Source organism: Ctenopharyngodon idella, chromosome 7 (assembly GCF_019924925.1).
Source record: "Ctenopharyngodon idella isolate HZGC_01 chromosome 7, HZGC01, whole genome shotgun sequence".
Classification (NCBI taxonomy): domain Eukaryota; kingdom Metazoa; phylum Chordata; class Actinopteri; order Cypriniformes; family Xenocyprididae; genus Ctenopharyngodon; species Ctenopharyngodon idella.
Window position 1 is genome coordinate 13,982,426 of NC_067226.1, and position 13,889 is coordinate 13,996,314.

The window sequence follows — 13,889 nt, forward strand, 5'->3', positions numbered from 1 at the left end:
TACAATTAACAAGCCCAACAGTCTTATTTCTAGATTTTTTATATTCAAGCTCTTTTCAGCCCTAGTGAGCTACCTTGCTGTCTACTGCCTAGCTTAAAACAGAGCCATTGTGTCTTATCTCTTATCACAAGTGTGTACAAACCTGCACACAAGAAATGAAAGGGGGGAAGTAGGCAGTGCTCATATTGAGGAAGGTGTTCAGGGTCTGCACTAGATCCTTCAGAATGTTGCCTGTTTCTTTATTAGACTTGGATTTCTCCATTTCAACCAGCACCCCAGCAAACAGTGAGCTGAACAGCTGCTTCGCCAGTGTGGCATCCCTCTGTAAAACAAATTTACACAAAAACTTGGATTGAATATCACAAAATGGATAAAACAGTCAATTAATTCTAAACAAATGTTGACCACATTGTTAAAATAATTTTGAATCATGGTGAACCTGTGCCAGAGCCTGTAGTGGGGCAATGAGGCTGCTGTACTGAATCTGAATATCAGGAAGATCTCCAACTCTGTAGCTGCGGTACAGCGTGACCTGAGCATCCTGACGGATCTTCAGATCTGCTCTTCTCTTCTGTACAACACAGAAAAGAGAATATAATAATAAAAACATAAAATTATCATGCAAATGTCCATATATGAAAAATAGCTACCCTTTCTGTTCTTTGGGATTGAATTTCTTTCTTGGCGAATCTGATGTTCTCCTTTTCTTTATCCTTTAGAAATCTCCTCCTTAGCCTCAGAATGTCTGCGCGCCGCTCCCGCTCAGCTGTTTGAAAATCAACCAACACAGAGTTGTACTGCTTAATGCTAGTTAAGTCCAACCTTTAATCATAGGGAATTGTCAGAAATCAAATTTATTAATGCATTTTCCTTTATCGTTGGTGACTGACCTGCACTTCGACTGTCTGTCTCGTCACTAGCAGAGGTGAGGCGTTTAGAGCCAAACCCTGCACCCACAGCTCTCCAGGCAGCTTGGGGGCGCTCTGATCTCTTTTTCTCAAACACCAAGAGTGACGATAAAGAATCAGATGAAAGGGAATAATCAGCCAGTGTGTCCACACTACTCCCGGTTAACCAGTTATATGCTGAACGGCGTCCTGAAAAAACAGATGTTTATTATGGGGGAATTGATATGGGGAATTGTCATTAGTTATCCTACAATACATTTCCTCTCACGTCTTTCGTACAGATCTGAGTCAGCGATTACAAAATCCACCGAACAACACTAAATAAGTGAAAAAACTAAAGCTCATTTTATATTTCATGTGGTACCTGCACCAGGAGCTAGAGTCTGAGAGAACTCCAGGGACGTCTGTGTGGCCCTGATCTGACCCCTCATTGTGGCTGCCTGGCTTCCTGCAGCCTCTGGACCCTGAGTGCCAGAGCCCTGGGTGGCTTGGGTCTCCATAAACATCGGCGTGAGGACCGTACTCCGCAAACGCCAGTTAGAGTCTATTGTGTAGTCCTGGAATAGATGAGTAGAACAGAAAACAGTGAAATTATAGTCTACAAAAAGAACTTTCATTTGAATTAATCAAGTACTAGGTATGATTCAAAGAGCCAGGGAAAATAAACAGCACGTAGATATGATTTTTGCAATGATGTAATAAATAACAGTTCTTACCTGGAACTTGCACTCAGAGAGTGGGAACTCAAACATGTTGCGTGTGAAGTCAGGGCTGTGACTGGTCATCTCGAGTAGCAGGTCAGTGGCCAGACTGAGGAACTGTTCTTCAATGCGGGATGAATACAGAGACTTCAGCACAACAAGCATGCGCTCCAGAGTGTCTGGAGGTAAACGGCTCTCATGACTCCAGAAATTACGCACATAAAGCCTAAAGAGAAATCACATGGGGATATGAGAAATTACTTTAGGGTTATGTGTTGATATTGATTTGATATTGAACATTCAAATACACAAATGCTAATGCTTTTGTTGTTCAAGAGTGTGAAATATTCTCCTTACTGTAAGCCTTGGTTCTCATCTGTCAGCCCCTGGAGGAGACTCTCCCGAGCTGCACTGAGCACTTCAACAGATGTGCTGTCCTCCCTGCTCTCAGAATCACTGCGAACACACCATTATTATACATACACTACCGTTCAAAATTTGGGGTTACTGTGAGTCAGATTTTTTTAATTTATTATTTATTAAGCACAAATGCATTAAATTGATCAAATGTAACAGTAGAGACTGTTACTTTAGGGGTGGGCGATATGGCAAAAATATCATATCACATTTTTTTTTTTTTTTTTTTTTACAGGAAAATCACGATTCACGATTTTTTTCATGTTGGTTTTTACTATTTTGCAAGTGACTGAGCAGTACAGCCAAACTAATTTCCCTATTTTAAAAAATGTAGCCTTACAATGTAACAAAATATAAAAGAAAAAATAATATAATATTTGTATAATATACAAATTAAATAAACAGTGCTTTATTTTTTCACAGTAGGTGTATTTAACAGTAGTATTCAAGTAAGAAACTGAATAAACAAATGTAAAAATAAAACACTGCACTAATAATTATATATATTCTGATTCTTATTAAAGCTACTGAAGTTATTCAGTCAAGAGCAGGAAGTGATTTTCTCTTTGTCTTTTGTTGTTTGATTAACATTAATGACAAGCGGCAGCAGTTTTATTAGGCTGCTGTCACTAGACCTCATGCACGGATCTAATATACAGACACGCATCCGGTTTTCTCCCAACTGTTTACGTTCACTAAAGATTTGAATGTGTTTATTTAAACCTTGTGTGTATTTGACAATTTAAGCACAATGAGATGCAAAAGATATAGTTATATAGTTCAGTACTCACGTGCTGTTTGGCAGGCTTTTGTGCGCGGGTTTCGGGTGTACATGCTCAGAAAAGTGCATGTCAGAACAGCGTGCGAATAAAATGTTTAACTGGCAAGGCTTTAAAACGCATGCAAATACTAAACTTTCTTGATTGTGAATAACTGCAATGTCATGTGAGCGTAACCCTACCTATGCGTTAACATGTGATGTGAATGTACCTCGCGTTGTACAGTATGTTGGGATGGAGGCGCCAGAACTTCAACTAATAGAATGTACCACATTACTACGATTTTTCTTAATAAGCAGATTGTGGAGACATTTTAATCGTCCACGATCAAAAATCGTATTGTCGCACACCCCTAGAGACATTTATAATGTTAAAAATTTTTGAAATAAATGCTGTTATTTTGAACTTTCTATTCATCAAAGTATCATGAAAAAATGTATCACAGATTCCACAAAAAATATTAAGGAGTTTTCGGTTTTCAACAATGTTAATATTAAGAAATGCTTCTTGAGCACCAAATCAGCATATTAGAATGATTTCTGAAGGATCATGTGACACTGAAGACTGGAGTAATGATGCTGAAAATTCAGCTTTGCCATCACAGAATTTCTTTTCTGAAGACATTTTTGATAAAATATATGTAGCCTTGGTGACTACAAAAAAATCTTACCGACCCCAAAAGTTTGAATGGTAGAGTACATTTAATTCATTATGAAACAGTAAATGCAAAACCTATTCAACTGTAAAACTGTAAAAAAAAAAAAAAAAAAAAAAAAAAAAAGCCAGGAACCATATAGAGAGGAAAAGTCCTTTGTGTGAGATGAATGGACTGGATAAGAAGAGGCTTGTAAAGTCAGTTACCTGTAGTTGTCCTGGATCCACATCAGGATGTCATACATTCTCTCTCTGCAGACAGGAGAAGGGTGAGACACAAATGCTGTGACACTTCCCAAAATCTCCTTTAGCTCTTCTGGCTTCAGACATGCCAGGATCTTATGTATGATGTCCAGACAAACACGCTGTCTGGCTTCATCTCTGAAAGACACAGCATGTGATGTGAAGAGGGTTTATCTCAACTATAATATTTCACTATCACAGACATAAAACCTGTAATAACACAAGTAAAACAATGGAGACGTGAGCTACTGCAGTATTAACTGACTTGTGGCTCATGATCTGTGAGAGGCCTTTGGTCTTCAGGTGCAGGTAGATTTCAGGGATGACATCAGCACGACTCAGCACACATTCAAGGCAGTGTGTCTTCAACATGCCATGCAGCTTTGGCAGCAAATAAAAAACAGGATTTACGAATCTGTGGAATATAAAAATATCGACATAATTTACAGACATATGCTTTAGCATTTATCTGTTAAGACTTGATGGAAAAAAAATGATCTCACCGATCCACCAAAGGTGGGAAGTGTTTGGACACTTTGCTTAGGCAAACAATAAATTTGTCATCCACCTCCTTCTTTCTCAAATCCATGAGCTTTGTAACAGTGATATTCAATAAGGGCCCTTCATTTTGCTACAATGAAAAAAAAACAAAACAACAGTTGGTAAGTTTACTGGACACTACATATATAAAGACAACCTTCATATTCTCATCAATACATTAACCTAAAACTAAATAACTCAGGTGATAAATGTAATATAGTTCGACAGGAACAAACAGCTGCACATACATTTTCTCGCTCAGTCATGTAGTTTAGGATTAACCCAATGATCTCAGCAGCTGCTGAGTACACCTCCTTATATCTGATGAATGACAAGTTGTTGGCCAGTGACTGAAAGTATCTGTAACAAAAATTGTGACAGAGAACAACATTGGTTTTATTTGGATTTAAATTTCAGAAAAATATATGAATCATATTTGTATGAGAAAACTAATACAAATAAAAAAATGAATGCTTACCTGTCATGCTCAATGCCACATGCAGCATCATAAGGATTAAGACTGTTGGCCATTACAATACCTAAAAGTTGTATTCCAACAGAGTTATCCTTGCTGTTGGGATCTGTTCCAGCAAACCGTTCATATATCAAACTATAGGAGGAAAGTGGGAAAAGGGGGGGAAAATCTTTATGATTTTGCAATTCATGCATGGTCATTTAGCCTGGCATCACAAAAATCCAAGCCTGCAATGTTAGCAACTCTCAATTTGAAATATTTTCACTACATTTAAAAAATACTGGTAATAAACAAAGTACTTTAAACCATTCAAAATAATTTAGCTTTTTTTTTTTTTTTTTAATTTCTAAAAGATGATATAGTGATATAATAGAAGCATATCAAATGGCTCTGTTTCATGTCTGCATAATAGTTCATAACCATGCAGTATGTCATAATTTGTGCCCTTCAATTTATTACAGATCAGAAAAAAAATAGCAATTTATTACAAACCAGGGAAAACAAACAAGCAATCTAAATAATTGTCAGTTTTCTTACTCGTAGGGTATTGTGAGGCAGTCCTTCCAGCATTCCACAACTGTGCGGATAATCTCCAGATTGTGGCGGAAAACGGCCCGTTTGGTGTGGAAGCAGTTCTTAACCAGAAACCCAAGAAGCCTATTGGCCAAAACTTCATCTCTTGTGCTACCCTAAATGGTGAGATAGATAAGGGAAAGAGACAAACTAGATTAAAAAGTGAAAGTGACGTGTGGCCAAGAATGGTGTCCCATACTCTAAATTTGTGCTCCGCATTTCACCCATCCAAGTGCACACACACAGCAGTGAGTATTGAACTCAGTGGGCAGCCATTTTTTTGCTGCGGCGTCCGGGGAGCGACTGGGGGTTAGGTGCCTTGCTCAAGGGCACCTCAGTTGTGTGTAATGAGAGTGGAAGCGAGCACTGTCCATTCATTCTCGCTACCTACATTTCCTGCCACAACGTTAGGGCTATAAGACTCTCTAACCATTAGGCCACATCTGCCCCATGTGTGCAACACTTACATAATTTTTATACATGTGTTTTGCTAAATAATTTTTTTGCTTTGCAAAAGAAGTTTATGTACACACATACAGACAGATTGAGAGTCAATATTAGAGTAAAAAAAAATACCATCTAATACTTACTTTTGGTGTGGTCACACTGGCCCATGAGAGGACAGTCACCACAATGTCCACTACCATAAAGTGAATGCCCTCTCCTCCATTGCTACTGGAAACCACCAGCTGCACCAGTGGGCCCAGCCAATGCTTCGCATATGGATGAAATATCTGGACATATAGATGTACAATAAAAGAATACATATACAACATAACAATGAATCCAAAGGTATAAAAATGCCGAAGCAGTACCTCTTCGGTATTGATGATAAGTTTGGCTATGAAGAGTCTAATGTTCAGGGGGGTGGATGGATTGTCCAGCTTCCCCTGGAGGAACTTCATCCAGGGAGGAAGAACACTAGGTGTCACACCCTAAAACAAAACATAGCATATATCCAACAGCGTTCTACCTCTAAATCTAAGCAAAACTGTTCATGGCCATGAGGTCATGCTGATACTGACCTCCTCTATTTTAGGAGTGATGTTGTTCCTTTGCATGTGGCGCAGCAGTGCCGTCATATTGGCCATACACTCATGCTGATTCAGCTCATCCATCTCCAGCTCCACAGTCTCATCTTGAGACACAACCTCCTTACGCTCCTAAAAATGCAGACAGTTGTTCATGAAATATTTTTTTTATATAATCCTAGAGATAATATTCTGAAATGCATGACCTCTGCTTTACAGGAAACTCTAAAATCTCCTGAGACATACTCGAGTCCTGCTGGAGCTGCCCTCGCCTGAAGGATTCTGGGAGTTGTAGGAGAAGCTCTGAACTCCAGTGGAGAAGTCAAACTGACTCATCTCCTCACTGAGACTGCTGTCTGCCATGTAGGACTGGGAGGAGAGGTATACAGGTGCACCTGAACAAGAACAAGAGTTTTAAGAGAGCATCTATAAAAGCGGCTTGTGAATTTATGCTAAAGCAGCCTGCACTGCTTTCTACAAGGAATATGCATGACGACAACAACAACGGCATTTTCATGAATATTAGTGGATGGCATTTATCTTTGTAAATGTGTCATTGTTAACAAGCTATCTCAGACAACTCACCTCCGTTTTCTCCACTCACTTCTTTCCTGATCATGACATATTTCTTTTTCCTCTCAATAGGGACCTGTAAATGCAAGGAAACATGATACCAAACAACACAAAACAAGTACAAATACTATATACTATAAGTTTAAAAGCTTTACTTACATCAATCTCTATAGGAAAGTTGTACACCCTTTGTGTATCAATGAGGTTGTCAAATATGAACTGATTCTGTGACAAAAGTGACAAATTTCACTTACAAATATAGAAAATATTATACTTCTATCAGAGAGAGGACACACTTAAAGTTACAAGTCTGTTTCACTAGGAATGTGTGTGCATTTCTTATGCAGCATGATGACCAACAAAAGAGTCATTTTTCTAGTAATAAACATTGGGGGGGAGTAGCATGTGTTATGAGCATTGCTTGTACACAATACATACTTTAGTTTTTTTTTTGTGCACAGTAACAGACCTTGTCAGGTTTCTCAGTGAAAAGGAAGCCCTGATAGAACTTGGTCTCGTTGAAGCTGCAGCTGATCAGGGCGATGGCACAGTTATAAGCAGCACAGTGGTACTCTCTCCTCAGCTCCAGCTGAACCGTCTCTCCTGCCATGTTTTCAGTGTAGGCCTCAAAACACAATCTGACATATACTGTATTGATCAGGTTCAGAAATTAAAACTGAATCTACTTCACCATTATGGCACTTTTGCAGTTTGCTCCAGAATTCCTGAGACTGAAGAGATGTAGTTGTGAGGGAAAGTGGAAGTTAACATTTTTAAAACACAGATAAAACATTTATAATGTCGGAGCCATAGCCTTGTGGGCAGCGCTCCGACATACAGCGCAACAGTGCTTTGGGCGACCCGAGTTCGAGTCCTGGCTTGTGGTCCTTTTCCAATCTTGTGCCTCTCTCTCCTCCGTCTCTCCTTGACTTGTCTTATCCAATAAAGATAAAAGTACCCAAAAATATAACTTAAAAAAAAAAAACATTTATAAAAAAAAACACTGCAATAATCCATAAATAAGAATTGCCTATTTGATTTCATAGTGACTTTAAGGTCGTTTATTAGTAATAAAATTGGGTTCCAGTCTTAGGAATTCTGTAGAAAACTACCCCTTTAGTAACATAAAAGGGACACAAGAACGTTAATAACACTGAATCAGCTGACCATATAAAGTGTAATATCTGCTATTAAAGGTAAAAAGAGAAAAATGTCATATCACTCTACATACTTGAGGAGGTTCTTGGAAAGCTCATTGCCTTCTGCACTGTCTGTGCCACAGAAGGCCTGGTTGATGGCTGAGTTTTTAGAATAGACTTCTCTTTAGGCAGACGAGAGTATAACACCTCCAACAGCTTACAACAGCCAATCTTCATCATGATCTGACTCTCAAACACTGACTCAACAGACTGGAGGACAGATGACAGGAAAGACACAATAGCAGCATGACTGAGTGAAAACACAAAATGTTTTGAATAGTGACAGGGGAAACTAAGCTTTTCGAAACTTTGAATCAATTGAACCATTTGCTTTGCAAAATTATTCAATATTTCGAAGGGTTTGAATCGACACACGCTGGTGACCCCTACTGGTCAGAACGTTGTATATGTAGCAAAAACTTGAAAGCGTAATCTATTAAATATAATTAATGAATCATCTAATACCATTAAACATGAAGTGTCTTTTTTGAGCACATCTACCTGAATCATTTTAAGTAGACTCACCTTAGTGAAGCGTGCCTGTAGAGTAGTCATGATATCGGCAATATTAGTGATGAAGAACTGAGAGAGTGCCTGAGGGCTACAGTAAGAGGCCAGTAGTAGCAGGACTCGGTCTATAAGACCCATGAGCATGGAGTTTGAAGGAACATCTTTGGCTTGAAATGACTGGTAGATAGAGCTGAGGAGAAGAACCTGTCTTTCCAACTGGGACCTGACAAAGATAAATTAGATAACATTAGAAATAAATCTAAGAACTGTAAATATAGACACATAAAAAGGACATTTTTGAACTTACTGGCGAGCAATATTTTGAAAGCAGGTCTGAAAGAGCTCTTCCATGATATGTTTTTTGTCCCGGCACAGAACTCTAGCCATGAGCTTCAATAACACAGGACTCTGAGACAGCTGCAGGGCCTCTAAAAACTGACATTATCAAAATTAAGGACTAATTATTATCATTTTAAATAAAAGATTTTTGAGTTCTCCCTGTTCACTCCTTTTTTATCCTTTTAAAAAAAAATTGTAAAAATGTTGCAAAAATTCAAGTCAATGTTGATTTAAATGACTGATTAAGGCATAATGAACTTTAAAAAAAAAAAAAAAAAGTGAAACAGTATAAATTAGTATTAATTAGAATATAATATACTATAATATACTAATATACTAAAAAGTAATGTCCAGTTTAATCATCTCACTTTGCGAATGCAGTCCATGTAGTTGTTGCACTGAAGTGATCCGCGAGGGAATTCATCTGACTGCATAGGGAAATGTGTAGCCACCAGCTTCTCCAGAGCCCTCCTGAGCTCCTCCAGTGGCATGCTGGGTAATGCAGTGAAGAAGGGCAGCATGATTAGAGCCTGGCTCTAAACACAGAGAGAAAGATATGAAGAAATTAATATAGACTCCATAGGCCAAATGCCATAAACATGCACTAAAATGCACTGTTTCCAGAGTTAGCTTTGGTCTTTATCATTTTACGGTGTAGATGTTAATTTTTGTCACCACAAGAATAAGAGAAGACTATAATATATAACCAGTGCCGATTGTGGTGCGTATTTGCAAAGTACAAAGTAAATAAGAAAAAAAAAACAAAATTGTGTGCTAAAAATTGTAATAGATTACCTTGAGATTTAAAGGCATAGATATATCTGTGAGAAGAGCTGTGAAAGTGGTGAACACAGTATTGAATGCTGGGTGATCTGTATTGGAGCATACAGAGGAATTGATCTGCAGGGAGAAAAAAAAAAAAAAAAAAACTTAAAATCTACTCCTGAAATTCCCATTCATGTAACCAGCTCTTCACAATGCACAGAAAATCAAGTATAACTGAGTATGTGGTACCTGGAGCACTTTGGCGAGCAATGACAGAACTGAAGTTTTGCTCTCTGGTGAGGCTGCAGGACCCTCCCACCATGGCCTGAGCAAATCCCACTCCTTGAGCACCTGTTCAGCCAATTGCGAGCCTTGGGACTTTCTAACAGAACGCTCACGGAAACTATGATCCAACATGCCGTTCAGCAAAACACTAACCTAAAAAGACAGTTGAACAGGAAAACTTTTCAGATCTCAGTGCTTACGGAGAAAATTGTCAAACAGTTCTATCTAGAACTTATTTGTTTTATTTGTCTAACCAATCAAGAGGAAAAGCCTATTAGAAACCCAAGTTAGACACAATTTCAGATATTTTAGTCACAATAAGTGGAGAGCAACTAGAGTTTATTGTTAGCTGGATCATTTTATCCTGCTGGTGCTTTTCTTCACCAGAGCTAGGTAGATCATAAAGACCATTGGTGCCAGTGGTTTCTACAATTTATAAAGGCTTACAATGCTGTTAAGAAATGTAGCCCAGTCTAGTTTGACGCCTCACCATGCTGGGGTTCTGGTTGGCTGCAGCCAGCAGCAGCGGCACTGTGCACTCCACACTGCAGAGTAACTCGGTATTGAGAGACATCTGGAAGAGGCTGTAGAAGTACTCTCCGTGAGAGAAGCTGAGGAAGTGAGGATTCAGACTGCCAGAGAGAGGGACGGAGAGTGTAATGGTGTTCAGCAAAAGGCCAACCGTCTGTTCACTCTGAGTTGTTTAGGGAAACAAAGACCGGTTTCAGGACATGATTCATTTGACAGATGCATACTAAAACATGAACATTCTGTGATCTTCAATGTCTTATGGCTGGTTCTTAAATACTAAGAGTAGAATCTTTAGACACTGCACACTACACGACTTTATGCCCGGTTCAGACTAAACAATTTTAGCCCGATTTTGCCTCAATCTGCTTGGCTTAGGGTGTCGTGTGGATTCGTAAACGACAATGGGTGTCGGGACGCAAGACTCAATCTCATTAAACACCGTCTGAACCTGGCATTAAACACCACCGAATGTAAACACTGACTGAGACCAACTGGAACAGACCTGGTCCGATTGGGACAAATTACATTCATAATCAGCCTGACAGTCGTGTAGTGTTTTAGTCCTTCCCTGTAATTCAAACCACTTGCCTGATTACCCAAACAGAATGCCAACTGCACAAGTCTGTCAGCCAACTTCCTGCTGCTAACATCCATGGAGGGCAGAGACTTCCTGTCGTTTCCAGGAGCTATGCTTTTATACACACTGGTGAGAAGTTTGGAGCCCAGAGAGCGACCGTAACCAGCATCCTACAGATAAACCGTAAACATCCCAACCTAAAAGTTAATGCAACCATTACATAGACTGAACAGAATTACAATAAGATTAATTTGATCAGTGTTTACCTGACTGTGCAGAATGGAGTTCAGCAGCCCAGACTGGTGGAGCTGCTTACAGGCTGAGAGTAAAAGATGCATGCTAGCATGACTGTCTCTGGTGTCTGCCTCATACAGATCAATAGCACACAACTCCTCCACACTGTCCAGAGCAAACAAGACATCAATAATATTTCAAAACACTGCAACTGTAACTATAGTTTAAAGCCTTTCCACAAATGTACGTTGAGACGATAGGAAAAAAGAAGGGGGAATGGAATCAGGAAAAAATACACACTGGATTTAAACTTTTGAGCACCACTGCACAACGTGATGTGCAACAACCGTTAAGTGCAACAGAACTTTAGAACTATGTATGAATAATTTACTAAAACTAAAATTTGAACAGACCTCTGTACGGTTATTCTCTTCCTAATGCTGCTCTCCAGTTGTGTCCTGTAAGGCGATGATGCCAAAACTTTAAGTAAAGGAGTGCACACTTCTGGCAGCTGAGTTATCACTTCTAGATCTGCCATGTTGAACCCAATGGAAGAGGGCTCACACACCGTCAGTGCCACCAGTGTAAAGAAGGTAGAGTTGAAAACATACTGCTCCATTAACTAAAGAGGAAGTGAAAAAGTTAAACCTGCATTATATTTTTGTTTACTTTGTAGATTCTGGTAGGTTCACTCTTAGGTAGACTTAGAACAAAAGTAAACAAGATCACAAAACATAATAAATTGGAAAAAAAGATAATAATAATTATTTTAATCTTTTTTTCCAATTTATTATGTTCCCCCTGAAATATACGAGCAACAAAAGTCTTACCTTCCAGAGATCCTGTGGACATTTCTTTATCACCATGGTGGAGAACTCCAGCAATCGGACAATGATGGAGCACTTGCTGTAGTTGTACTGCTCTGTCTCACGAGGGCTGAAGTGTGACTGACCTGCATTAGCTATCCTGAAGCAAGCTCTGGCAGCCTGAACGTCCTGCATGGACAGCTCTGTAAGGAAGAAACAGACAGCTGGCAAAAAGCTGGACTTCTCACCAGTGCCTGGATGAGGAGAGGAGTGGGAGAAACAAAGAAGCTATTAGCAATAATTTTGACAGTTACCGATAATTTCACAGATATGAGAAGATTTTAATTATGTATAAGTTTAGGCAATTCATGGTGTGGATTCACCCACCGAGGATCCTCTGGGGTTGCACACAGTGCAGTTTTGTGAAGGTGCTGTAGCAGTCAAGAGCAGCCAGCAGCAGATCCATCCATTGCAAGGTGCCTCTGATGCTGAAGGGGGCTTCAACCTCTCTCAAAGTAGGCTGAGAGAGTAAACCGCCTCCCTCTAAACACGAAATGAGAAAACCTGGACCACGCTGCTTCACTTGTTCATCCAGCCACGCCGCAGGAGATGCATTACCTGACAAAAGATGAAAAGAGGGAAAAATTAAAGAAACAGTGTATGCATATAGGAATACGGTTGAAAGTTATTTTAAAGAAAAAATTGTTTTGTTTTATCTTAGTAATCATTTTGATGTGCAATTCTGATGCAATCCTAGCGTTAGTGTTCTACGGCATTTATATGACCAAGCTTTTCTTGAAAACCTGTAATTGTGAAGTGAAGTGACATGTGGCCAAGTAAGGTGTCCCATACTTGAAATGTGTGCTCTGCATTTCACCCATCCAAGTGCACACACACAGCAGTGAGTATTGAACACACACACCCGGAGCAGTGGGCAGCCATTTTTGCTGCGGCACCTGGGGAGCGATTGGGGGTTAGGTGCCTTGCTCAATGGCACCTCAGTTGTGGGCGATGTTCATTCATCCCCCCACCTATATTTCCCGCCGGTACTGAGACTCGAACCTGTGACCTTCGGATTACAAGTCCGACTCTCTAACCATTAGGTCTTAAATTGAAACCACAGTAAATAACTCTGTGGTTATTTTTTTTCTGCTTGGTCAAATTCTGAGATAGGCTAAAAAGACTTCATTACAGGATGTTCCCAGTGAATATTTTTACAGTTGTTAATCAAGCTCTATTGAACAATTTGGCATGTCATGTTTAAGTTATGTTCAAATTCTGAAGGAGGACACTGAATCGTCTTCAAAGAGGAGAGTCCCTGACTGGCAATTAAACCACCGTGTTCCCTTCATTATAATTATCCTGCCGGTTACCTGGCAGCAGAGGCACAAATTCATAGAAGAGCTCCATGCTTTTGTGTCGGCACTCAGTCTGTGGTCTTCCACACTGAGTCAGCAGCCACATGACTACATCTGACAAGGACACTGACTGGTCTGGAGGGAATCCTCTGAGGAAAGAGTAGAAAATGCAGGACTGTCAGATTGCTACAGCAGACACAAAATGTTTACTTTGCTCACATTATAAATTTGAATTAAAGTAAGTTAAGAATAATATCATAATCAAATGTATGTGTACCTGGGTATGCGTCTCTTGGAATGCTTATTGAGCGAGTCTGCCTTGTGCTTGATAATTCTCTTCAGATGATCCAGGGAACTACAACACTGTTGGACAGTTCCTGTGTAGACAATA

At 39.5% G+C, this 13,889-nt stretch overlaps 1 protein-coding gene across 1 annotated transcript in view; it reads right to left on the bottom strand.

Moving 5' to 3' along the window:
- prkdc (protein kinase, DNA-activated, catalytic subunit) overlaps positions 1-13,889 on the bottom strand; it is a 34,080-nt gene that overhangs the window by 9,846 nt on the left and 10,345 nt on the right. The window contains 35 exon segments of the mRNA XM_051899234.1: positions 143-322; positions 440-571; positions 651-766; positions 891-1,097; positions 1,273-1,465; positions 1,625-1,835; positions 1,967-2,065; positions 3,667-3,840; positions 3,968-4,117; positions 4,206-4,333; positions 4,491-4,602; positions 4,721-4,852; positions 5,255-5,406; positions 5,881-6,024; positions 6,106-6,225; positions 6,316-6,453; positions 6,568-6,716; positions 6,907-6,970; positions 7,054-7,119; positions 7,364-7,532; positions 8,126-8,216; positions 8,219-8,303; positions 8,619-8,826; positions 8,911-9,038; positions 9,311-9,478; positions 9,738-9,842; positions 9,957-10,145; positions 10,483-10,686; positions 11,112-11,270; positions 11,367-11,499; positions 11,748-11,956; positions 12,165-12,394; positions 12,528-12,758; positions 13,514-13,647; positions 13,776-13,875. Of these exon segments, the coding sequence (XP_051755194.1) occupies positions 143-322; positions 440-571; positions 651-766; positions 891-1,097; positions 1,273-1,465; positions 1,625-1,835; positions 1,967-2,065; positions 3,667-3,840; positions 3,968-4,117; positions 4,206-4,333; positions 4,491-4,602; positions 4,721-4,852; positions 5,255-5,406; positions 5,881-6,024; positions 6,106-6,225; positions 6,316-6,453; positions 6,568-6,716; positions 6,907-6,970; positions 7,054-7,119; positions 7,364-7,532; positions 8,126-8,216; positions 8,219-8,303; positions 8,619-8,826; positions 8,911-9,038; positions 9,311-9,478; positions 9,738-9,842; positions 9,957-10,145; positions 10,483-10,686; positions 11,112-11,270; positions 11,367-11,499; positions 11,748-11,956; positions 12,165-12,394; positions 12,528-12,758; positions 13,514-13,647; positions 13,776-13,875 (5,210 nt within the window).